The following is a 25297-nucleotide window of genomic DNA, read 5'->3' on the forward strand; positions in this document are numbered from 1 at the left end:
AAGTTTGGGATGCTGCAGCCGGCAAGACTATGGGTCACGTATCAGGAGAGACACTATTATTTCGAGACGGCGGAGGAAGCATGGTCCTTCATCAATGAAGAGAAACTGGACCGGAACTGAGGGACTGATGCTGCAGGGAATTGTTATTGTTATTGTTAATGTTATGGTGAAAGTTAATCGAGAAGTAAACAGGGAAGGGGGGGGGGGAACACTGGGGAAATGTGGGCGCCGGTGAGGGGGGAAAGGCGGGACATAGTCAAAGAATAGGGAAAGGGAGGGGGAGGGGAAAGGGAGCTACGCCATAAGAGGCGGGTCAGGTAAAGGGATGTTCCCGCGCCAGAAAGAATAAGGCGGGAAAACAGGCGCAAGGCGGATGGGAGTTCCCTCACACCGGGGGGGTCGAGGAGTGAGCAGGAGTAGCCGGGGTCAGTTGAAGTCAGCTGACTTACGGAAGTGATATGGGGGGAGCAATCAAGCTAGATAGGGATCTAGCGGGGGGGGGGGGGGGGGGAGAAGGGGACAACTGGGTTGCTGCTGCGGAAATCCAAAAGGAAATGGCTAAAGAGTGGGTGGTCGGGGGCGGAGTGCGACGCTGGGGGAGCGAGCGGGAGCGCGGAGGCGGGATATGGGACTGGCCTAGAGAAGGTAATGGCTAGTCGACACGGGAGGGGGGCAGGTAGCCCCCCAGTGAGGCTGATCACGTGGAACGTGAGAGGCCTGAATGGACCGATAAAAAGGGCCCGAGCGCTCGCGCATTTGAAAGGACTAAGGGCAGACGTGGTTATGCTCCAAGAGACGCACCTAAAGGTGGCGGACCAAGTTAGGCTAAGGAAAGGATGGGTGGGACAGGTGTTCCACTCAGGACTGGACGCAAAGAACAGAGGGGTGGCCATTTTGGTGGGGAAACGGGTAGCATTTGAAGCAAAGAACATCGTAGCAGATAGTGGAGGTAGATATGTAATGGTGAGTGGTAGGCTGGAGGGAATGGAGGTCGTGTTGGTTAATGTGTATGCCCCAAATTGGGACGATGCGGGGTTCATGAGACGGATACTGGGGCGTATTCCGGACCTGGAGGCAGGAAATTTGATTTTAGGAGGGGACTTCAATACGGTGCTGGACCCGGGACTAGATAGATCCAGCTCAAGGACCGCAAGAAGGCCGGCAGCGGCCAAGGTACTTAAGGGGTTTATGGACCAAATGGGGGGAGTGGATCCATGGCGATTTCTTAGACCCAGGGCTAGGGAGTATTCCTTCTTCTCCCCCGTCCATAAAGTGTACTCCCGGATAGATTTTTTTGTTTTAGGAAGGTCGTTGATCTCTAGGGTGGAAGAAGCTGAATACTCAGCCATAGCGGTTTCGGACCATGCCCCACATTGGGTGGACCTGGAAGTAGGAGAGGACAGGGAGCAGAGAACACTCTGGCGATTAGATGTGGGACTGATGGCGGATGAGGGAGTGTGTGCAAGAGTGAGGGGGTTGTATTGAGAGATACCTGGAGGTCAATGACGACAGCGAGGTCCCTGTGGGAGTGGTCTGGGAAGCACTAAAAGCGGTGGTCAGAGGAGAGCTGATTTCTATTGGGGCCTACAAAAGGAAAACGGAGGCCAAGGAAAGGGATAGATTACTGGGGGAGATTTTAAGGGTGGACAGGGAATTTGCAGAGACCCCGGAGGAGGAGCTGTACAGGGAGAGGAGACGACTCCAGACCGAGTTTGACCTTCTGACCACCAGAAAGGCGGAGGTACTGTGGAGGAGGCACAGGGGAGGAGGTATGAATATGGGGAAAAGGCTAGTCGCCTGTTGGCGCACCAACTGCGAAAGAGGGCAGCAGCAAGGGAGATAGGAGGAATTAGGGATGAAAGGGGAGACACTGTGCGAAGGGCAGGAAAGATAAACGAGGTGTTTAAGACCTTTTATGAGGAACTGTATAGGTCTCAGCCCCCAGAGGGAGAGGAGGGGATGCGGCAGTTCCTGGACCAATTGAGGTTCCCGAAAGTAGAGGAGCAGGCGGTGGCAGGCCTGGGGGCGCCGATTGAGGTGGACGAGGTTATTAAGGGACTGGGAAGCATGCAAGCAGGGAAGGCCCCGGGGCCGGACGGGTTCCCGGTGGAATACTACAGAAAATATGTGGACTTGTTGGCCCCGTTGTTGGCGAGGACGTTCAATGAGGCCAGGGAAGGGGGGACTCTACCCCCGACGATGTCGGAGGCGACGATATCGCTAATTTTGAAGAGGGACAAAGATCCGTTGCAGTGCGGGTCCTCTAGACCTATTTCACTATTGAACGTGGACGCCAAATTGCTGGCAAAGGTGCTGGCATCGAGGATAGAGGACTGTGTCCCGGGGGTCGTGCACGAAGACCAGACAGGGTTCGTAAAAGGGAGACAACTGAATGTTAAAGTGCGACGACTATTAGGGGTGATAATGATGCCCTCAGTGGAGGGGGAGGCAGAGATAGTGGCGGCAATGGACGCAGAGAAGGCATTTGATAGGGTGGAGTGGGAGTATTTATGGGAAGTGTTAAGGAGGTTTGGGTTTGGGAACGGGTTTATTCGCTGGGTTAGACTACTTTATGGGGCACCAACGGCAAGCGTAGTTACAGGTCGACATAGATCGGAGTATTTCCGATTATATAGGGGAACAAGACAGGGATGCCCGCTGTCTCCATTGTTGTTTGCATTGGCAATTGAACCTCTGGCCATGGCGTTGAGAGACTCCAGGAAATGGAGAGGGGTGACTAGAGGGGGAGAAGAACACCGAGTCTTGCTATACGCGGATGACCTATTGTTATACGTGTCGGACCCAGCGGGGGGGGATGATAGAGGTTATGCGAATTTTGAGGAGGTTCGGCGAATTTTCGGGGTATAGGTTAAACATGGGGAAGAGTGAATTATTTGTGGTACATCCAGGGGACCAGAGTAGAGAGATAGAAGGCTTACCGCTAAGGAAAGTGGAAAGAAACTTCCGATACCTGGGGATTCAGATCGCTAGGAGCTGGGGAACCTTGCACAGACTTAATCTGACACGGCTGGTAGAACAAATGGAGAAGGACTTTAAGAGGTGGGACATGCAGCCTTTATCGCTGGCGGGCAGGGTGCAAGCAATTAAGATGATGGTCCTCCCGAGGTTCTTATTTGTATTCCAATGTCTCCCTATTTTAATCACCAGGACCTTTTTTAATAAAATAGATAGGAGCATTACGAGCTTTGTGTGGGCAGGGAAAGTTCCGAGAGTAAGGAGGGGGTTCCTTCAGCGCAGTAGGGACTGAGGAGGACTGGCACTACCGAACTTGGGAGATTATTATTGGGCCGCCAATGTGGCAATGATACATAGATGGATGATGGAGGGTGAGGGAGCGGCGTGGAAAAGGCTGGAGAGAAGGTCCTGTAAAGGAACGAGTCTAGAGGCGCTGGTGACGGCACCGCTACCGCTCTCACCTAAAAAGTACACCACGAACCCGGTGGTGGCGGCAACACTGAACATATGGGGACAGTGGAGGAGACAGAGAGGGGTGCGGGGAGCCCTGGTGGGGTCCCCTATCAGGAACAACCATAGGTTCGCCCCAGGAAGAATGGATGGAGGATTTCAGAGCTGGTACCAGTTGGGAATTAGGAAGGTGGGAGATTTATTCATAGATGGGACTTTTGCGAGCTTGGGAGCACTGGAGGAAAAGTATAAGTTACCCCGGGGGAATTTCTTGAGATATATGCAGGTAAGGGCGTTTACTAGACAACAGGTGAGGGAATTTCCGCGGCTCCCGACACAGGGGATACAGGACAGGGTGCTTTCAGGGGTGTGGGTCGGAGAGGGCAAGGTGTCAGAGATTTACAGAGAGATGAGGGAAGAGGGGGAGGAGTCGGTGGGCGAACTAAAAGGAAAGTGGGAAGAAGAACTAGGGGAGGAGATAGAGGAGGGTATGTGGGCTGATGCCCTAAGCAGGGTAAACTCCTCTTCCTCATGCGCTAGGCTTAGCCTGATTCAATTTAAGGTGCTACATAGAGCACACATAACGGGGGCAAGATTGAGCAGGTTTTTTGGAGTGGAGAACAGATGTGGGAGGTGTGGCGGGAGCCCGGCAAACCACGCACATATGTTTTGGGCGTGCCCGGCACTGGAAGGATATTGGAAGGGAGTGACGGGAGTGATCTCGCAGGTGGTGAATGCCCGGGTCAAACCAAGCTGGGGGTTAGCTCTATTTGGAGTTGCGGAAGAGCCGGGAGTGCAGGAGGCGAAAGAGGCCGATGTCGTGGCCTTTGCGTCCCTAGTAGCCCGGCGCAGGATCCTACTCATGTGGAAGGAGGCGAAACCCCCCGGACTGGAGGCCTGGGTAAACGATATGGCGGGGTTTATTAAACTGGAGCAGATAAAGATTGCCCTGAGAGGATCGGCTCAAGGGTTCACCAGGCGGTGGCAGCCATTTCTCGACTACCTAGGGGAACGTTAGAGGGAAGACAGATGACCAGCAGCAGCAACCCAGGGGAAGGGGGGGAGGAGGTTTAGTTGAGTTTAGGACAGTAGAGAATGAAGTTTTGTTACTTGTGTATTATTATTATTATTATTGTTAAAAAGTTAAACATTTCTGTTTTGTTATTATCGTTTCGTTTGTTTTGTAAGCGGGAAAAATGTTGTTCAGGAAAAATTTTTCAATAAAATATATTTTTTTTAAAAAAGAACAACAAAGAACAAAGGATAGTACAGCACAGGAACAGGCCCTTCGGCCCACCAAGCCTGCTCGGATCATGATGTCTGACTAAACTAAAACCTTTTGTGCTTCCAGGGTCTGTATCCGTCTATTCCCATCCTATTCATGTATTTGTCAAGATGCCTCTTAAACGTCACTATCGTACCTGCTTCCACCACCTCCTCCGGCAGCGAGTTCCAGGCACTCACCACCCTCTGTGTAAAATACGTCCCTCACACATCTCCTCTAAACTTTGCCCGTCACACCTTAAACCTATGTCACCTGGTAATTGACTTTTACAACCTGGCAAAAAGCTTCTGACTATCCACTCTGTCCATGCCATTCATAATTTTGTAAACTTTTATCAGGTCGTCCCTCAACCTCCGTCTTTCCAGTGAAAACAATCCGAATTTATCCAACCTCTCCTCATAGTTAATACGCTCTTGGCCAGGCAACATCCTGGTAAACTTCCTCTGTACTCTCTCCAAAGACTCCACAACCTTTTGGTAATCTGGTGAGGAGCAGAATTGTAGGCAATATTCCACGTGTGGCCTAACTAAGGTTCTGTACTGCTGCAGCATTAACGTGACAACTTTGTGTAGTCAATTCCCACATCAATGAAGACAAGCATGCCGTCTGCCTTCTTAGCTCCTTATCCACCTGCGTTGCCACTTTCAGTGATATGTTTATTGTAATTTCCCAATCTACCACAGACAACTTGCCCCTCATACCATGTGTTATGGGCCAGGGTTTAGAGAACCCCAGAGTGTATCATGGAGTTCACCTGACCCACAACCTTTACTAGATTGTGGTATGGGGAGCACACGGCCCACTCTACAGGTGTGGTGCAGCAGAAACTTAAAAGTAATTTTAAAAGCAAAACAATGTTTATTCTATGAACTCAGTTAACGTTTTTAAAACATACAGTGAACATCTTAGCACCCATCAATTCAAATACACCCCCAAAAGAATTCAATACTATAAGTAATCCATAAAATTTCCTTTTAACATCCGTAAGACAAAAATCCTTTTTACAGAAGAACATCAGGTTTAAATTCTCTACTGAGAGCAGTCATCACTCTGAATTCACCAAATGATCTGGAGATAGTCTTTAGATGGCAGAGAGAACAGAATTACACCTTTTTCTGGTCAGCGAGAGCAGAAACAATAACAACGGAGCCAACATCTGTAATTTATTGTGAACTTGTTGGAGTCACAACAGGTGTGCTGAATCACAAAACCCCTCCCCACATTGAGAGCAGGTGAATGGTCTCTCCCCAGAATTAACTCGCTAGTGTCTCGGTAGTTAGGACGGATCATTGAATGTTTCCCCTGCTCAGAGCAGGTGAATGGCTTCTTCCAGGTGTGAACTCGCTAGGGTTCCTGCAGTGTTTGGATATCTGAATCCCTTCTCTCACTAAGAGCAGGTTTACGGCTTCTACCCTGTGTGAACTCGCTGGTGGCTCTGCAGGCTGGATAACCGAGTGAATCCCTTCTCACACTCCGAGCAGGTGAAAGGCCTCTCCCCAGTGTGAACTCGCTGGTGTATCCGCAGGCTCGATGAAGTCGTGAATGTCTTCTCACACTGAGAACAGATGAACGGCCTCTCCCCAGTGTGAAGTCGCTGATGTATCCGCAGGCTCTTTAAAGTAGTGAATCTCTTTGCACAATGAGAGCAGGTGAACGGCCTCTCCCCAGTGTGAACTCGCTGGTGTATCCGCAGGCTCGATGAAGTCGTGAATGTCTTCCCACACTGAGAGCAGGTGAATGGCCTCTCCCCAGTGTGAACTCGCTGATGTATCCGCAGGGTGGATGAATCACCAAATCCTTTCTCACACTGAAAGCAGATGAACGGCCTCTCCCCAGTGTGAACTCGCTGGTGTGACTGCAGGGCGGATAACTGAGTGAATCCCAACCCACACTGAGAGCAGGTGAATGGCCTCTCCCCAGTGTGCACCCGCTGGTGTATCTGCAGGTCGGATGATTGTGTGAATCCCTTCCCACACTGAGAACAGGTGAACGGCCTCTCCCCAGTGTGAACCCGCTGGTGTCTCCGCAGGCTCGATAAAGTAGTGAATCCCTTCTCACACTGAGAGCAAGTGAACGGTCTCTCCCCAGTGTGAATTCTCTGGTGTGACTGTAGGCTGGATAACTGAGTGAATCCCTTCTCACACTGAATACAGGTGAATGGCTTCTCCCCAGTGTGAACTCGCTGGTGTGTCTGCAGGGCACATAACAGAGTGAATCCCTTCCCACACACAGAGCAGGTGAATGGCTTCTCCCCAGTGTGAACTCGCTGATGTATCCGCACGCTCGATAAAGTAGTAAATCCCTTCTCACACTGAGAACAGGTGAATGGCTTCGCCTCAGTGTGAACTCGCTGGTGTGTCCGCAGGGCAGATAACTGAATGAATCCCTTCTCACACACAGAGCAGGTAAATGGCCTCTCCCCAGTGTGAATGCGTCTATGAGCTTCCAGCTGTGATGGGGCTCTAAATCCCTTCCCACAGTCTCCACATTTCCACGGTTTCTCCATGTGTTGGGTCTCCTCGTGTCTCTCCAGGTCGGGCAGTCAGTTGAAGCCTCATCCACACACAGAACACGTGTACGATCTCTCCCCGCTGTGAATGATGTGATGTTTTTTCAGGCTGTGTAACTGGTTAAAGCTCTTTCCACAGTCAGTGTTCAGGAACACTCTCACTCGGGTGTGTGTGTCTCGGTGCTTTTCCAGTCACACTGATGGTTAAAATCTTTTGAAGCCGACAGATCAGACAAACATTTCTCCTTCTAGATTCAAAGTCCGGTGATATTCAGTTCCAAGGAATTGAGACACAGTCAGATTGAGACGTAAAGTTTGAGATTTCTGTCTGTAATTCCTCTTGTTCTACTGTCCTGTAAAATCAATTTACAAAAGACATCACTGTCAGCACAGGATAGAAATTCAGAACAGACAATTCTAGTTTCTATCGAACATTCTTTCCTCTCTCATTCCCCAAAAGCTGTAAATCTCCATCCCACACACTCTCCCTCCATTCTCACTCTGCTGTATCTAATATTCACCCTCCCAATTCTCCTGAAGGTGCTGATTCAGGCTGATTGACAGATCCATGCTCACTGCTTCCTGTCCTGGACACAGAGACCATAACAAACAGGAGCTGCAGTCAGCCATTCAGCCCATCAAGCCTGCACGTCTATTTTGTGGGGTCATTGACCAACCTATGTCAGCGACATTCTCCGTGTTGTTGACCAGAGGCTGAGTGTGCTGACTCAATATCTGTGAGCTCATGAGGCCGAGCTGTAAAATACCAAGAAAAGGAACAACGAACCCAAGGAGAGAATTCTGAACTTTGAGCAAAATGCCTCCTCGGCGGAGGCAGGAATTAAATCCTTGGAGAACCGTCTGAGTGCCGTGGGGGAGGTCCTGGGGGACTTGGAGAACCGAGGGTCAGAGAAAGAATATCCGAGTCGTCGGCCAGCCAGAAGGTGTGGAGGGTGAGGCTCCCGTCAGGTCCTTCGAGGACCGGCTGCCACGTTTTCTCAAGCTAAATGTGAAGCCTGGGTGGTTCAAATTAGAATGGGCATTGGATCCTGTCTTTGAGGCCGAGGGATTGTTTTCATCCCAGGCCTGTAATCATTCGCTTCCACAACTTGAAGATCACCAGAGGGTCCTGGAGACAGGTAAGGTGAGGTGGGACCTGGCTCCATGAGGGAGTGAGGATTTCCTTCTTTTGGCAGCCACACAAACGAAGCATCGAGGCTTCGATGAAGTTTGAAGGGAACTCAAGGCTGCGGGAGTGAATTCTGTCGCTTTATCCTGAGACCCTGTAAATTGTATCCGACAAGTCCGTCAAGTCTTTTGATAATCCGACTACTGCATCGGCCTTCATTAAATCCATGAAGGGTAAGGATTTGGAGGGATGGTTTGCAGCTCGGACTAACTAATCCAGACTCTTTCCTTATCACTGTTTTGTTGTCTGAATTTGTTATCTTTTATCCTGTTGAAGGGAGTTGTTATTCTGTGAGGGCCGATTGAATGTCTTCTTCTCCTCCCTCGAGTGTTACAGGGACTCATATTATCTTATCTTAGTTACGGTAGATGTGCCATGTGCTTATTATCCGTCGTCTTTGTTCTTTGTCTTTCTTCTATTATCCGAACGTTAATCATGGCAGAACCGAGTGGCGCCATTGCCAACGGGTGGGTGGTGGTGGATGCAGGTTTTCACGGGTGGGTCTAAAATGTGGGAAGGACATTCGATCCCCATTCCCTTGTTGGACCTTCTTTTCTTCTCCTCAGTTTAGAGAAGGTATCCCGAGGGTAATAGTCTGGCCGTGGGGTTAATCCTCCGGGTCCTCAGTCATATTGAGGAATGTCCCCTTGAATCTGTTGTGGTGGTGATTCTTTTGTCTTTTTGTTATTATGGGAGGGTTTATGTGTTGTTGACTTATCCTACTCTGGTACAGACGGGGCATTTATCCGGGAAAGGAGCAGATTGGGGAGATTTTGGTGCCTTTGGTGTAAAATGAGTTGGAGGAGGGGGTCATGGCGCATACCCGACTGTGGTGTGAAAATCTGTTCCTGTTCTCTCTGTCGTCTCGCTAATGGCGGCAGTTAATCTGCTAATTTTCTCAGGGAATGTAAGGGGCATCCATCACCCTATCAGAAGGAAAAAAATCCTCTCCTTTCTTAAGGTGAAAGTCGACATAGCTTTATTGCAGGAATCTCATCAAGCTTAAACTCATTTGGTGCAGCAAGGTGGCACAGTGGTTAGCACAGCTGCCTCACAGCACCAGGGACACAAGTTAAATTCGGGCCTCGAGTGACTGCCTGGGTGGAGTTTGCACCTTCTCCTCATGTCTGCGTGGGTTTTCTCTGGCTTCTCCCACAGGGCAAAGATGTGCAAGTTGGGTGGATTGGCCCCTTAGTGTTCAAATAGGTTAGGTAGGGTTACTGGGGGACAGTGACATGGTGGAGTCATGGGCCTAGGTAGGGTCCTCTTTCAAAGGCAGATGCGGAATCGATGGGCTGAATGGCATCCTTCTGCACTGTAGGGATTCTATGATGAGGTACACTGTAAATTGAGGCTGGATCGGTTGGGAAGGATTTTCTTTGCCTCTTTGTCATCAAGTAGCATGGGTGTGGCAATCCTTATTAATAAAAATATCCCTTTTAAGGTTGAAACCTGTACCAAGGACAAAGGAGGTAGATATGTGATCATTAGAGGTTTGGTGCATGGAGATGTTGTTTCAATAATGAATGTTTATGGATGCCCGAACGACTCCCCGGAGTTCATTGCGAAGGCTTTTGTGGATTTTGCTGTTAGCTTCGACTAACTCTTTTGTGGTTGGTCACTTCAACGGCCACTTATATCCTCTGGTGGATAAGCTCCTGGTTACCTGGTTACCCCCCCCCCCCCCCAAAGCTACAAGCTAGGGTGTTGGTCTCGGCTTGTGAGGAGGTGGGTTATGTGGATATTTGGGGAACTTTGCACCCGAGGGGTGGAGATTTTACCTTCTTTCCAGTCCCACAGCAATGTCAGACTGGAATCGCCGACTCCTTCGTGCCGAGAACGACCTGGTGTCCGCTTGCACCACAGGGAACATCATAAATACTGCCCATCCCCCCCCCCCCCCGGTTTTCTGGAGGTTCTGCTCGAGGGCTCACCCCCAGGACGAGAAGGTGGAGGTTTGATGCCTCCCTGATCAGAGGTACTTCATTCACTGCACATTTTCAGGAAGAGTTTGAGTTCTTCCGTTACCTCGGCCCCTGGTATTTCCCCCTCCAGACGTGTAAAGCTCAGGCCGGGCGGGGGTGATCATTTGCGTCACTGCTGATGAAAGGTGCAGAATGCTGGAGAACCAGCGGCGTCTGGAGGTTTGTTTGATGAAGGCCCAGGAGGACGTTTCCGCCGGAGTGAAGCTCAGTCATACCAACCCCGCACTCTGATTGGCTGAAGGACACGAGTCCTTCCGGTAAATGCCTCAGCAGGAAGTGAGCTCCCCCGCACATGCGCAGCATCCACTCTCCTTTAGACATGCGCAGTCTCAGGCAGGGGGGGGGAGAGCGGCTTCCAGCTCTGGTCGGAGCCGTCAGCCGGTTGCCTGGAAACCTTGTCTCGAGGAGGTGTGGAGGGTGGGAGGGTTGAACGGGCGGGGCTCCCACGTCTGCGCACTGGAACCCAGTGAAGACTCCGCGGAATAGAGTAATTCCTATTGGCTGATTCAGGGAGGGCTCCATTGTGATGTCACAGCGGAAGTGAAGGTGAACCTCCTCCTGTCTCCAACATCTGTGAGTAAAACACTTTCTTTTCTCATTCTCACCTTCAATTGAAAGGAAGTGAATCCAGGGAGGGTGCAGACTCTGGAAAGCTTGGCCCAGGTCTCTCTCTCTTAAAGACATTGTGTGGAGATGCCGGCGTTGGACTGGGGTGAGCACAGTCAGAAGCCTTGCAACACCAGGTTAAAGTCCAACAGGCTTGTTCCGATATCACTAGTGCTCCGAAAGCTAGTGATATCGAAAGAAACCTGTTGGACTTGAACCTGGAGTTGGAAGACTTCTTACTGTCTTAAAGACATTGACATCCTTTGCTCCCTCAGCTTGACACATTTATTTATTTGGCTAAAAGAATGGTCTATTTCCTGAAGTTCAGAATTTAAGGGCTGCTTTCCCCAGGATTTGGCTGATATTTAAGGGGACAGTAAATTAATATCTGACAGAGATATGTCCAGTGTTGTTATTTGGTACATATTAGATATATTGTTTATGGTTCTATAATGAAGTATATTATTATTTCAATCGTGTAATATTGTGCTGTAGCTACGTTATATATTTACAGTCATCTCTTCCCTCAGAGGGTTGTGATTCTCTGGATTTCTCTTCCAAAGGGACCAGTGGAGTCTGGGGGTCACTGAATGCCGGTGGGGAGGGGTTGAGGGATAAGGCCCCGCATCTTGCTAACTTCCCCTTCGGATGGTCCCCCTTGGGATTTAAATATTTGGGAATGTCAATGACCCTCCCCCTTTCAGACAGCTATATGGGGCCAACTTTCCACAGCTGATGGTGACTATTAGGTGGGACCTTGCCCGGTGGTCGGATCTTTGGATTTCATGGCGAGGGAGGATCATCTTCATTAAAATGAATGAGTTGCCCGTCAACTTCTAGGGGGGAGGGGAGAGGAGGGGAGGGAGTGAGGAGGGGAGGGGAGGAAGGGAGTGAGGAGGGGAGGGAGTGAGGGGAGGGAGTGAGGAGGGGAGGGGAGGGGAGGGAGTGGGGAGGGGAGGGAGTGAGGTGGGGCGGTTGGTTCGGGAGTTGGGGGTTGGGTGGGTTTGGGGGTTTTGTGGTGGTTTTAATTTGCAATGTTATAAGAACATAAGAACTCGGAGCAGGAGTAGGCCATCTGGCCACTCGAGCCTGCTCCACCATTCAATGAGATCATGGCTGATCTTTTGTGGACTCAGCTCCACTTTCCTGCCCGAACACCATAACCCTTAATCCCTTTATTCTTCAAAAAACTATCCATCTTTATCTTAAAAACATTTAATGAAGGAGCCTCTACTGCTTCACTGGGCAAGGAATTCCATAGATTCACAACCCTTTGGGTGAAGAAGTTCCTCCTAAACTCAGTCCTAAATCTACTTCCCCTTATTTTGAGGCTATGCCCCCTAGTTCTGCTTTCACCTGCCAGAGGAAACAACCTGCCCGCATCTATCCTATCTACTCCCTTCATAATCTTATATGTTTCTATAAGATCCCCCCTCATCCTTCTAAATTCCAACGAGTACAGTCCCAGTCTACTCAGCCTCTCCTTGTAATCCAACCCCTTCAGCTCTGGGATTAACCTAGTGAATCTCCTCTGCACACCCTCCAGTGCCAGTACGTCCTTTCTCAAGTAAGGAGACCAAAACTGAACACAATACTACAGGTGTGGCCTCACTAACACCTTATACAATTGCAGCAGAACCTCCCTAGTCTTAAACTCCATCCCTCTAGCAATGAAGGACAAAATTCCATTTGCCTTCTTTTTTTTTTTTATAAATGTTTTATTGAAAATTTTTTCCCAAACAACAATTTTTCCCCTCTTACAAAGCAAACGCAACAATAACAATACAGAAATTTTAAACAATACACAAGTAACAAAACCCCTTTATCTTTGACCTAAACTAAACCCCACCCCCCCCCTCCCCCCCCCCCCCCCCACCTCCCCCTGGGTTGCTGCTGCTGGTCATCTGTCTTCCCTCTAACGTTCCCCTAGGTAGTCGAGAAATGGCTGCCACCGCCTGGTGAACCCTTGAGCCGATCCCCTCAGGGCAAACTTTATCTGCTCCAGTTTAATGAACCCCGCCATATCATTTACCCAGGCCTCCAGTCCGGGGGGTTTCGCCTCCTTCCACATGAGTAGGATCCTGCGCCGGGCTACTAGGGACGCAAAGGCCACAACGTCGGCCTCTTTCGCCTCCTGCACTCCCGGCTCTTCCGCAACTCCAAATAGAGCTAACCCCCAGCCTGGTTTGACCCGGGCCTTCACCACCCGCGAAATCACTCCCGTCACTCCCTTCCAATACCCTTCCAGTGCCGGGCATGCCCAAAACATATGTGCGTGGTTTGCCGGGCTCCCGCCACACCTCCCACATTTGTCCTCCACTCCAAAGAACCTGCTCAATCTTGCTCCCGTTATGTGTGCTCTATGTAGCACCTTAAATTGAATCAGGCTAAGCCTGGCGCATGAGGAAGAGGAATTTACCCTGCTTAGGGCATCAGCCCACATACCCTCCTCTATCTCCTCCCCTAGTTCTTCTTCCCACTTTCCTTTTAGTTCGCCCACCGACTCCTCCCCCTCTTCCCTCATCTCTCGGTAAATCTCTGACACCTTGCCCTCTCCGACCCACACCCCTGAAAGCACCCTGTCCTGTATCCCCTGTGTCGGGAGCAATGGAAATTCCCTCACCTGTTGTCTAGTAAATGCCCTCACCTGCATATATCTCAAGAAATTTCCCCGGGGCAACTTATACTTTTCCTCCAATGCTCCCAAGCTCGCAAAAGTCCCATCTATAAATAAATCTCCCACCCTCCTAATTCCCAACTGGAACCAGCTCTGAAATCCTCCATCCATTCTTCCTGGGGCGAACCTATGGTTGTTCCTGATTGGGGACCCCACCAGGGCTCCCCGCACCCCTCTCTGTCGCCTCCACTGTCCCCAGATATTCAATGTTGCCGCCACCACCGGGTTCGTGGTAAACTTTTTAGGTGAGATCGGTAGCGGCGCCGTCACCAGCGCCTCTAAACTCGTCCCTTTACAGGACTTTCTCTCCAGTCTTTCCCACGCCGCTCCCTCACCCTCCATCATCCATTTACGTATCATTGCCACATTGGCGGCCCAATAGTAATCGCCCAAGTTCGGTAGTGCCAATCCTCCTCTGTCCCTACTACGCTGAAGGAACCCCCTCCTTACTCTCGGAACTTTCCCTGCCCACACGAAGCTCGTGATGCTCCTGTCTATTTTATTAAAAAAGGTCTTAGTGATTAGTATAGGGAGACATTGAAATACAAATAAGAACCTCGGGAGGACCATCATCTTAATTGCTTGCACCCTGCCCGCCAGCGACAGAGGCTGCATGTCCCACCTCTTGAAGTCCTCCTCCATTTGTTCTACCAACCGTGTCAGATTAAGTCTGTGCAAGGTTCCCCAGCTCCTAGCGATCTGAATCCCCAGGTATCGGAAGTTTCTTTCCACTTTCCTTAGAGGCAAGCCTTCTATCTCTCTACTCTGGTCCCCTGGATGTATCACAAATAATTCACTCTTCCCCATGTTTAGCCTATACCCCGAGAAATCCCCGAACCCCCTCAAAATTCGCATAACCTCTATCATTCCCCCCCGCTGGGTCCGACACGTATAACAATAGGTCATCCGCATATAACGAGACTCGGTGTTCTTCTCCCCCTCTAATCACCCCTCTCCATTTCCTGGAGTCTCTCAACGCCATGGCCAGAGGTTCAATTGCCAACGCGAACAACAATGGAGACAGCGGGCATCCCTGTCTTGTTCCCCTATATCGTCGGAAATACTCCGATCTATGTCGACCTGTAACTACGCTTGCCGTTGGAGCCCCATAAAGAAGTCTAACCCAGCTAATAAACCCGTTCCCAAACCCAAACCTCCTTAACACTTCCCATAAATACTCCCACTCCACCCTATCAAATGCCTTCTCTGCGTCCATTGCCGCCACTATCTCTGCCTCCCCCTCCACTGGGGGCATCATTATCACCCCTAATAGTCGTCGCACGTTAACATTCAGTTGTCTCCCTTTTACGAACCCTGTCTGGTCTTCGTGCACCACCCCCGGGACACAGTCCTCTATCCTCGATGCCAGTACCTTTGCCAACAATTTGGCGTCCACGTTCAACAATGAAATGGGTCTATAGGACCCGCACTGCAACGGATCTTTATCCCTCTTCAAAATTAACGATATCGTCGCCTCCGACATCGTCGGGGGTAGAGTACCCCCTTTCCTGGCCTCATTGAACGTCCTCACCATCAACGGGGCCAACAAGTCCACATATTTTCTGTAATACTCCACCGGGAACCCGTCTGGTCCTGGGGCCTTCCCTGCTTGCATGCTTCCCAGTCCCTTAATAACCTCGTCCACCCCAATCGGTGCCCCCAGGCCTACCACCCCCCGCTCCTCCACTTTCGGGAACCTCAATTGGTCCAGGAACTGCCGCATCCCCTCCCCTCCCTCTGGGGGTTGAGACCTATACAGTTCCTCATAGAAGGTCTTGAACACCTCATTTATCTTTCCTGCCCTTCGCACCGTGTCTCCCCTTTCGTCTCTAATTCCTCCTATTTCCCTCGCTGCTGCCCTCTTTCGCAATTGATGAGCCAACAGGCGACTCGCCTTTTCCCCATATTCATACCTCCTCCCCTGTGCCTTCCTCCACAGTACCTCCGCCTTTCTGGTGGTCAGAAGGTCAAATTCCGTCTGGAGTCGTCTCCTCTCCCTGTACAATTCCTCCTCCGGGGTCTCTGCAAATTCCCTATCCACCCTTAAAATCTCCCCCAGTAATCTTTCCCTTTCCTTTGGCCTCTGTTTTCCTTTTGTGGGCCCCAATGGAGATCAGCTCTCCTCTGACCACCGCTTTTAGTGCTTCCCATACCACTCCCACAGGGACCTCGCCGTCGTCATTGACCTCCAGGTATCTCTCAATACACCCCCGCACTCTTGCACACACTCCCTCATCCGCCATCAGTCCCACATCTAATCGCCAGAGTGTTCTCTGCTCCCTTTCCTCTCCTAATTCCAGGTCCACCCAATGTGGGGCATGATCCGAAACCGCTATGGCTGAGTACTCAGCTTCTTCCACCCTAGAGATCAACGACCTTCCCAAAACAAAAAAATCTATCCGGGAGTACACTTTATGGACATGGGAGAAGAAGGAATACTCCCTAGCCCTAGGTCTAAGAAATCGCCATGGATCCACTCCCCCCATTTGGTCCATAAACCCCTTAAGTACCTTGGCCGCTGCCGGCCTTCTTCCGGTCCTTGAGCTGGATCTATCTAGCCCCGGGTCCAGCACCGTATTAAAGTCCCCTCCTAAAATCAAGTTTCCTACCTCCAGGTCCGGTATACGCCCCAGCATCCGTCTCATAAATCCCGCATCGTCCCAGTTTGGGGCATACACGTTAACCAACACGACCTCCATTCCCTCCAGCCTGCCACTCACCATTACATATCTACCTCCGCTATCTGCTACGATGTTCTTTGCTTCAAATGCGACCTGTTTCCCCACCAAAATGGCCACCCCTCTATTCTTTGCGTCCAGTCCTGAGTGGAACACCTGTCCCACCCATCCTTTCCTTAGCCTAACTTGGTCCGCCACCTTTAGGTGCGTCTCTTGGAGCATAACCACGTCTGCCCTTAGTCCTTTCAAATGCGCGAGCACTCGGGCCCTTTTTATCGGTCCGTTCAGGCCTCTCACGTTCCACGTGATCAGCCTCACTAGGGGGCTACCTGCCCCCCTCCCGTGTCGACTAGCCATTACCTTCTCTAGGCCAGTCCCATATCCCGCCTCCGCGCTCCCGCTCGCTCCTCCAGCGTCGCACACCATCCCCGCCCACCCACTCTTTAGCCATTTCCTTTTGGATTTCCGCAGCAGCAACCCAGTTGTCCCCCCCCCCCTTCTCCCTCCCTCCTCCCCTCCCCGCTAGATCTCTTTCTAGCTTGATTGCTCCCCCCATATTACTTCCGTAAGTCAGCTGACTTCAACTGACCCCGGCTACTCCTGCTCACTCCTCGACCCCCCCCATGTGGGGAACTCCCATCCGCCTTGCGCCTGTCTTCCCGCCTTATTCTTTCTGGTGCGGGAACATCCCTTTACCTGACCCGCCTCTTATGGCGCAGCTCCCTTTCCCCTCCCCCTCCCCTTCCCCATTCTCCAACTATGTCCCGTCTTTCCCCCCTCACCGGCGCCCACATTTCCCCAATGTCTCCCCCCCTTCCCTGTTTACTTCTCAATTAACTTCCACCGTAACATTAACAATAACATTTCCTGCAGCATCAGTCCCTCAGTTCCGCTCCAATTTCTCTTCTTTGATGAAGGTCCATGCTTCCTCCGCCGTCTCGAAATAATGGTGTCTCTCCTGATACGTGACCCATAGTCTTGCCGGCTGCAGCATCCCGAACTTCACCTTCCTTTTATGCAACACCCATAGTCTTGCCGGCTGCAGCATCCCGAACTTCACCTTCCTTTTATGCAACACCTCTTTGGCTCGGTTGAAGCTCGCCCTCCTTCTCGCCACCTCCGCACTCCAATCCTGGTATACCCGTACCACTGCATTCTCCCATCTGCTACTCCGCACCTTTTTAGCCCATCTCAGGACCTCTTCTCTATCCTTAAGGCGGTAAAATCGCACGATTATCGCCCTGGGTGGTTCTCCCGCTTTTGGTCTTCTCGCCGGAATCCGATTTGCCCACTCCACCTCCAAGGGGCCCGTAGGGGCCTCAGCACCCATCAGTGAGCTCAGCATCGTACTTGCGTACGCTCCACAGTCCACTCCTTCCACACCCTCAGGGAGACCCAGTATCCGAAGGTTCTTCCTTCGCGCTCCATTTTCTAGGGCTTCGATCCTTTCAGTACACTTTTTATGAAGTGCCTCGTGCGTCTGTGTCTTAACCGCCAGGCCCAGGATCTCGTCCTCAATATCTGTCACCTTCTGCTCCACCACACGGAGCTCTGTCTCCTGGGTCTTTAATGTCTCCTTGAGCCCCTCAATTGCCTGTAGCAACGGGGTCAGCACCTCCCTCTTCAGCAGCTCCACGCACCGTCTCGCGATCTCATCCTGCTCAGGCCCCCATGTCGCCTGCGCTTTCTCCGCCGCCATCTTGCACTTCTCTCTTTCTGACCCTTTGGTCGACGATTCCTCGCGCTGCAGCCGCCGCCGCCGGTTTTTTCCTCCTTCGTTGGGGGGGGGACTCCCTTCTCACACACCCCACACCGGGTTGCGTCGTCGAAAAATTCCCCGTTGGGGCTCTTAAAAGAGCCCGAAGGTCCGTCGGAGCTGGAGCCGCCGAAGCGTGCGGCTAGCTAGGCATCACCGCAACCGGAAGTCCCTTCAGTGGCCTTGATGAGGTCTTTTCACAGTTGTTCCCTCTGCTGCTAGAATTCACCTTTGATACAGGCCCTCAGGTCAGCTTGCAGCTTTAAGCTTGCCCTTCCCCCGCCTGCATGCTGGAAGAGGCCCTGTTTATCCTGTAGTTGCAGCCAAATCTTTCACTGTTTCTGCGTGTGTCTGGCAACCAAGAGACATACCCTTCCTGGGGGACACTGTCGGGGGAATATTGCCGCCTTCTTCCCACACTGGGAAATGTCAAACAAATGCCGTGGGGGCCCTGTAAAAGAGCCCAAAAGTCCGTTCCAAGCAGGAGCTGCCGAATATGCGACCTAGCTATGCATAGCCGCACCCGGAAGTCTCCATTTGCCTTCTTAATCACCTGTTGCACCTGTAAACCAACTTTTTGCGACTCATGCACTAGCACACCCAGGTCTCTCTGCACAGCAGCATGTTTTAATATTTTATCATTTAAATAATAATCCCTTTTGCTGTTATTCCAACCAAAATGGATAGCCTCACATTTGTCAACGTTGTATTCCATCTGCCAGACCCTAGCCCATTCACTTAGCCTATCCAAATCCCTCTGCAGACTTCCAGTATCCTTTGCACTTTTTGCTTTACCACTTATCTTAGTGTCGTCTGCAAACTTGGACACATTGCCCTTGGTCCCCAACTCCAAATCATCTATGTAAATTGTGAAATTGTTATCTGCTGTAAACGTTAAAATGCTAAAATCTGAATAAAAATACTTTAAAAAAAAAATCTATCCACTACTCCAATAATGGCTGGACTGAAACACTGGAGATCGACACAAACAGCAGCCTGTCATCTGCACACAGAGTGATCTTGTGCTGCCTCACCCCACCCCCCAGTCCTGATATCCGATGATCAGATCTAATATCCTCCGGCAAGGGCTCAATGGCCAATGCAAACAGCAAGGGAGACAGAGAGCAGCCCTGTCTAGTCCCGCTCTCAAGCTCAAAATTCAACACCCTTAAACCATTTGTGAGCACCGAATGATCAATGAAAGGTTTCCACCTCCGGGTGAGCCCCTCTGCCGACCCCCACAAAGCGAACGTGACCTCTAGCTGCAGGAATTCTGCAGGTCGCTCACCCACATTCCCGCTTCCGGCCGCTCCGAGTCCCGCCAGCACAACAAAATCCATCTCCGGGCTATCAGGGAGGCGGAGGCCAAAACATCGGCCTCTCTCCCCACCTGGACTCCCGTATCCTCCGACACACCGAATATCGCCACCTCCGGACCCGGGGCCACCCCACACCCATAACATCCGAGAACCCCTGCCAGAACCCCTTCAGCAACGCCCTGCCCCCTCCCATCCCGTCTCCAGGAACACCTTCACCCATGGGGTCTCCCCGCCCCATACACACACATACACACACAGACCTCCCTCAGCCCAAGCACCCTCTCCCCTCTCCACCTTAGGGAACTCCAACCCATCCAGGAACCGTCTCGACCCCTCCTCCCTGGTCGGGGGCTCCGTCTCGTACAGCCACCTATAGAAGGCCTCAAATGCCCCATTCATCCCCTCCAGATCCGTTACCACCTTGCCCCTCTCGTTCCTCACTGTACCAATCTCCCTCGCCGCTGCCTGCTTCCTCAGCTGATGGGCCAGCAGCCTGCTCGCCTTTTCCCCACTCATACACTGCCCCTCTGGCCCTCCGCAACTGCCCCGTGGACACCAACCCAAACTCCATCTGGAGCCTCTGCCTCTTCTTTAACAACCTCTCCTCCGGGGCCACCGAGTCCCTCTGATCCACCCTCAGAGTATCCCCTACCAGCCTCGCCCTCGTCCCTTACCAGCCTCTCCGAACAGGCGCCGGAATGTGGCGACTAGGGGCTTTTCAAAAGAACTTCATTTGAAGCCTACTTGTGACAATAAGCGATTTTCATTTTTCATTTCATTTCACGCTCCACCCTCTCCCTATGCACATCGATCGAAATAAACTCCCCCTAACTACTGCCTTAAGTGCCTCCCACAGCGTGGTGGCTATGACCTCCCGCGTGTCGTTCAACTGCACATAGCCCAGTGTGGCAGCCCTCACTTGCTCACACACTCCCTCATTCGCCAACAGCCCCACATCTAACCTCCACTGCGGCCATTGCCCTCCCCTATACCTCCCGCAAATCCACCCAGTGCGGCGCGTGGCCGGAAACCACAATTTCCGAGTCGGCCACCCCGGCCCACAGCACCTTGTCCATAACAAACTGTCGATCCGGGAATACACCCGGTGCGTACGGGAGAAATACGAAAACTCCTTCGCCCTCGGCTTCCCAAACCTCTGTGGTTCCGCCCCCTGATGTACTTCATGACCCTCCTCCACCCGACTTAAAACTCGACCGATCCAAACTCTGATCCAGGATCGTATCGACATCACCCTCCATAGTCATCCGGTGCCCCTCCATAATCATCCGGTGCATTGTCCAGGTCTGGGATATTTCCTAACACCCGCCTCATAAAAGTCGACCTTGTCCCAATTCCGGACATAAATCAGGAATACCGGCATCCCCTCCAACTACCCACTGACCGTCACATACCGGATCGGCCACAATGCTCCCCCACCCCAAAAAACAATCTCTTATTAACCAACAGCGCCACCCCCTCGTCTTCATGTCGAACCCCGAGTGGAACCCCTGCCCCACCATCCCCTTCCTCAGCCTCGTCTGATCCCCCAACTTCAGGATCGTCTCCTGCAAGAACACCACGTCCGCCTTCAGGCTCCTCTAATGCGCAAAAACATGTGACCGTTTAACCAGCCCATTCAACCCAGCCTTGGGAGGGGGGGGGGGGGGGGGGAGGGGAGGGGGGAGGGGGGGGGGGAGGGGGGGGGGGAGGGGGGGGGGAGGGGGGGGGGGAGGGGAGGGGGGGGGGAGGGGGGGGGGGAGGGGAGGGGGGGGGGAGGGGGGAGGGGGGGGGGAGGGGGGGGGGAGGGGGGGGGGAGGGGGGAGGGGGGGGGGAGGGGGGGGGGAGGGGGGGGGGGAGGGAGGGGAGGGGAGGGGGGGGGAGGGAGGGGAGGGGGGGGGGAGGGGGGGGGGAGGGGAGGGGGGGGGGAGGGGGGAGGGGGGGGGGGAGGGAGGGAGGGGAGGGGGGGGGGAGGGAGGGGAGGGGGGGGGGAGGGAGGGGAGGGGGGGGGGAGGGAGGGGAGGGGGGGGGAGGGGGGGAGGGGGGGGGGGGGGGGAGGGGGGGGAGGGGGAGAGGGGGAGAGGGGGGGGGGAGGGAGGGGAGGGGGGGGGGGAGGGGGGGGGGGAGGGAGGGGGGGGAGGGGGAGGGGGGGGGGGAGGGGGAGGGGGAGGGGAGGGGGGGGGGAGGGGGGGGGGGGGGAGGGGGAGGGGGGGAGGGGGGGGGGGAGGGGGGGGGGGGGAGGGGGGGGGGGAGGGGGGGGGAGGGGGGGGGGGAGGGGGGGGGGAGGGGGGGGGGAGGGGGGGGAGGGAGGGGGGGGGAGGGGGAGGGGGGGGGGGAGGGGGAGGGGGAGGGGAGGGGGGGGGGAGGGGGGGAGGGGGGAGGGGGGGGGGGGAGGGGGGGGGGGAGGGGGGGGGAGGGGGGGGGGGGGGGAGGGGGGGGGGAGGGGGGGGGAGGGGGGGGGGGGAGGGGGGGGGGGGAGGGGGGGGGGGGAGGGGGGGGGGGGGAGGGGGGGGGGAGGGGGGGGGGGGGGAGGGGGGGGGGAGGGGGGGGGGGGGGGGGGAGGGGGGGGGGAGGGGGGGGGGAGGGAGAGGGGGGGGGGAGGAGGGGGGGGGGGAGGGGGGGGGGAGGGAGGGGGGGGGGGGAGGGGGGAGGGGGGGGGGGGGGGAGGGGGAGGGGGGGGGGGAGGGGGGGGGGAGGGGGAGGGGGGGGAGGGGGGGGGAGGGGGGGGGGGAGGGGGGGGGGGAGGGGGAGGGGGGGAGGGAGGGGGGGGGGGAGGGGGAGGGGGAGGGGGAGGGGGGGGGGGGAGGGGAGGGGGAGGGGGGGAGGGAGGGGGGGGGGGAGGGGGAGGGGGAGGGGGAGGGGGGGGGGGAGGAGGGAGGGGGGGGGAGGGAGGGGGGGGGAGGGGGGGGGGGGAGGGGAGGGGGGGGGGGGGAGGGAGGGGGGGAGGGGGGGGGGAGGGAGGGAGGGAGGGGGGGAGGGGGGGGGGAGGGAGGGAGGGGGGAGGGGGAGGGAGGGGGGAGGGAGGGGGGGGGGAGGGGGAGGGAGGGAGGGGGGGGGGAGGGGGAGGGAGGGGGGGGGGAGGGGGAGGGAGGGGGGGGGGGGAGGGGGGAGGGGGGGGTGGAGGGAGGGGGGGGGGGGAGGGGGGGGGGGGGGGGAGGGGGGGGGGGGGGGAGGGAGGGGGGGGGGGGGGGGGAGGGGAGGGAGGGGGAGGGGGGGAGGGAGGGGGGAGGGAGGGGGGGGGAGGGGGGGAGGGAGGGGGGGGGGGGGGGGAGGGGGAGGGGGGGGGGGGGGGAGGGGAGGAGGGGGGGGGGGGAGGGAGGAGGGGGGGGGGGGAGGGGAGGAGGGGGGGGGGGGGGGAGGGGGAGGGGGAGGGGGGGAGGGGAAGGGGGGGAAGGGGGAGGTGAGAGAGAGAGAGCTCCCCTGCCAATCAGCCAGATTCCATTTTAAACCAGCCCCCAGCCCGGGTCACCAGGCCTGCCTTCCGATATCTTCCGCCATAACCCAATCACCACCCCCCTTCCTCCTGGCAACCGCCCACTTCACTCCCGATAACTAGCCCGCCCAGCTAGCATGGTGGTCCCCGGCCAAGGCCGCTGACTTCCCTCCGCCCTTAAAGTCCACCCCTCCCCTCCGCCCTTAAAGTCCACCCCTCCCCATCCTCTCAGGCACAATCAAAGAGAAACAAAAGGCACGCTCACCATCACCGCTCCCCCATCGAAACCTACGAGGGAGTCGAGGGTTATGGGGAAAAGGCAGGAAAATGGAGAGAAAGCTGAGATGAGGAGGGATTTCTTCACTTGAGGATGTGGTGAAACTTTGGAATTCTCTCCACCAGAGACGGTGGAGCCTCAGTCATCAAGTATTTTCAAGACAGACACTGATAGGTTTCTCGATATTGAAGAGATCGAGGGAACTGGGGAATAGTTTGGGAAAATGGTGCTGAGGTAGATCAGCCAATTATCTCATTGAATGGTCGAGTAGGCTCGATGGGCTGAATGGCCGACTGTAGCTCCTATTTGTTATGATCTGTGTGTCCTGGACAGGAAGCAGTGAGCATGGATCTGTCAATCAGCCTGAATCAGCACCTTCAGGAGAATTGGGAGGGTGAATATTAGATACAGCAGAATGAGAATGGAGGGAGAGTGTGTGGGATGGAGATTTACAGCTTTTGGGGAATGAGAGAGGAAAGAATGTTCCATAGAAATTAAAATAATCTGTTCTGAATTTCTATCCTGTACTGATTGTGATGTCTTTTGTAAACTCCTTTTACAGGATGTTAAAAGGACAGAATTTACAGACAGAAATCTCAAACATCACGTCTAGATCTGACAGACTCACTCGGTTCATCGGCCATTAAATCTGGAAGGCGAAATGTTTGCCCTGATGGCTTCAAAAGATTTTAACCATCAGTGTGACTGGAAAAGCACCGAGACACACACACCTTGTGAGAGTGTTCCAGAGCACTGACTGTGGAAAAAGCTTTAACTAGTTACACAGCCTGAAAAAATATTGCACCATTCGCAGCGGGGAGAGACCGTACACGTGTTCTGTGTGTCGACGAGGCCTCAACAGATTGTCCAACCTGGAGAGACAGGAGGAGACCCAAAACATGGAGAAACGGTGGAAATGTGGGGACTGTGGGAAGGGATACAGATCCCCATCAGAGCTGGAAGTTCACCGACGCAGTCACACTGGGGAGAGGCCGTACACCTGCTCTCAGTGTGAGAAGGGATTCACTCAGTTATCCAGCCTGAAAAAACACCAGCGAGTTCACACCGGGGAGAGGCCATTCACCTGCTTTCAGTGTGGGAAGGGATTCAGTGAGTTATCCGACCTGAGGAGACACCAGCGAGTTCACACTGGGGTGAGGCTATTCACCTGCTCTCAGTGTGGAAAGGGATTCACTTGGTTAGAGAACCTGCAGTCACACCAACGAATTCACACTGGGGAGAAGCCATTTACATGCTCTCATTGTGGGAAAGGATTCACTCAGTCAAATTGCCTGCAGACACACCAGCGAATTCACACTGGGGAGAGGCCGTTCACCTGCTCTCAGTGTGGGAAGGGATTCTGTGTTTCCACGTCCCTGCTGAGACATCAACAAGTTCACAATTGTTTACAGTGATGGATTCTGCTGTTATTGTTTCTGCTTCAATTACATCCAGGACTGCATTTCTTTCTCTCTTCTCTTTCTCTCTCAGGGAATCTGAGACAGGAAAAGTGATGCAACCGTGGCGAACAAGAAAAGTTAAAGATTCCATTAGATCAAAGGAAGAGGCTCATAAAGTGGCCAAAATAGTAGTGAGCCTGAGGATTGGGAACTTGTTTTAGAATTCAGCAAAGGAGGACCAAGAAACTGATAAAGAGAAAATAGAATATGAGAGCAAACTGGGGAAAAACATGAAAACCGACTGGAAAAGTTCCGATAGGAATGTGAACAGGAAAAGATTCGCAAAGACCAATGTGGGTCCATTCCAGGCAGAGACAGGAGAGTTTATAATGGGGAATAAGGAAATGGCAGAGAAACTAAACAATGTGTGACTGTCTTCACGGAGGAAGATACAGAAATTGTCCCAAAAACACTAGAGAACCAAGGGACCAGTGAGCACGAGGAACTGAAAGAGATTAGTCTTAGTGAAAAAGTAGTACTGGAGAAATTAGCGTGGTTGAAAGTTAATAAATCCCCAAAAGCTGCTGCTCTACATCCCAGAGTGTTGAAAGAGGCGGCTGTAGAGATAGAGGATACATTGGTGATCATCTTTCAAAATTCTATAAATTCTGGAATGGTTCCTGCAGATTGGAAGGTGGTAAATGTAACCCCAATATTTAAGGAGGGAGAGAGAAAATAGGGAACCACAGACCCATCAGCC

General features: G+C 53.6%; 2 protein-coding genes across 5 annotated transcripts in view; both read right to left on the reverse strand.

Moving 5' to 3' along the window:
* LOC140422014 (uncharacterized) overlaps positions 1–25297 on the reverse strand; it is a 332008-nt gene that overhangs the window by 152932 nt on the left and 153779 nt on the right. The window lies entirely within an intron of this gene.
* Positions 5550–10580, reverse strand: LOC140420034 (uncharacterized). 3 transcript variants are annotated; one of them, XM_072504056.1, is made up of 2 exons: positions 10438–10580; positions 5550–7573 (listed from the first exon to the last, which is right to left on the reverse strand). In XM_072504056.1, exon 2 carries the CDS (start codon positions 7215–7217, stop codon positions 6120–6122), a length of 1098 nt encoding a protein of 365 aa, XP_072360157.1. In that variant the 5' UTR covers positions 7218–7573; positions 10438–10580; the 3' UTR covers positions 5550–6119. The 3 variants fall into 3 exon arrangements, with proteins under 3 accessions (XP_072360157.1, XP_072360156.1, XP_072360158.1); XM_072504055.1 differs by lacking the exon at positions 10438–10580 and adding an exon at positions 10191–10431; XM_072504057.1 differs by lacking the exon at positions 10438–10580 and adding an exon at positions 7898–8113.

This window comes from Scyliorhinus torazame, chromosome 5 (genome assembly GCF_047496885.1).
Source record: "Scyliorhinus torazame isolate Kashiwa2021f chromosome 5, sScyTor2.1, whole genome shotgun sequence".
In the NCBI taxonomy this organism is placed as follows: Eukaryota; Metazoa; Chordata; class Chondrichthyes; order Carcharhiniformes; family Scyliorhinidae; genus Scyliorhinus; species Scyliorhinus torazame.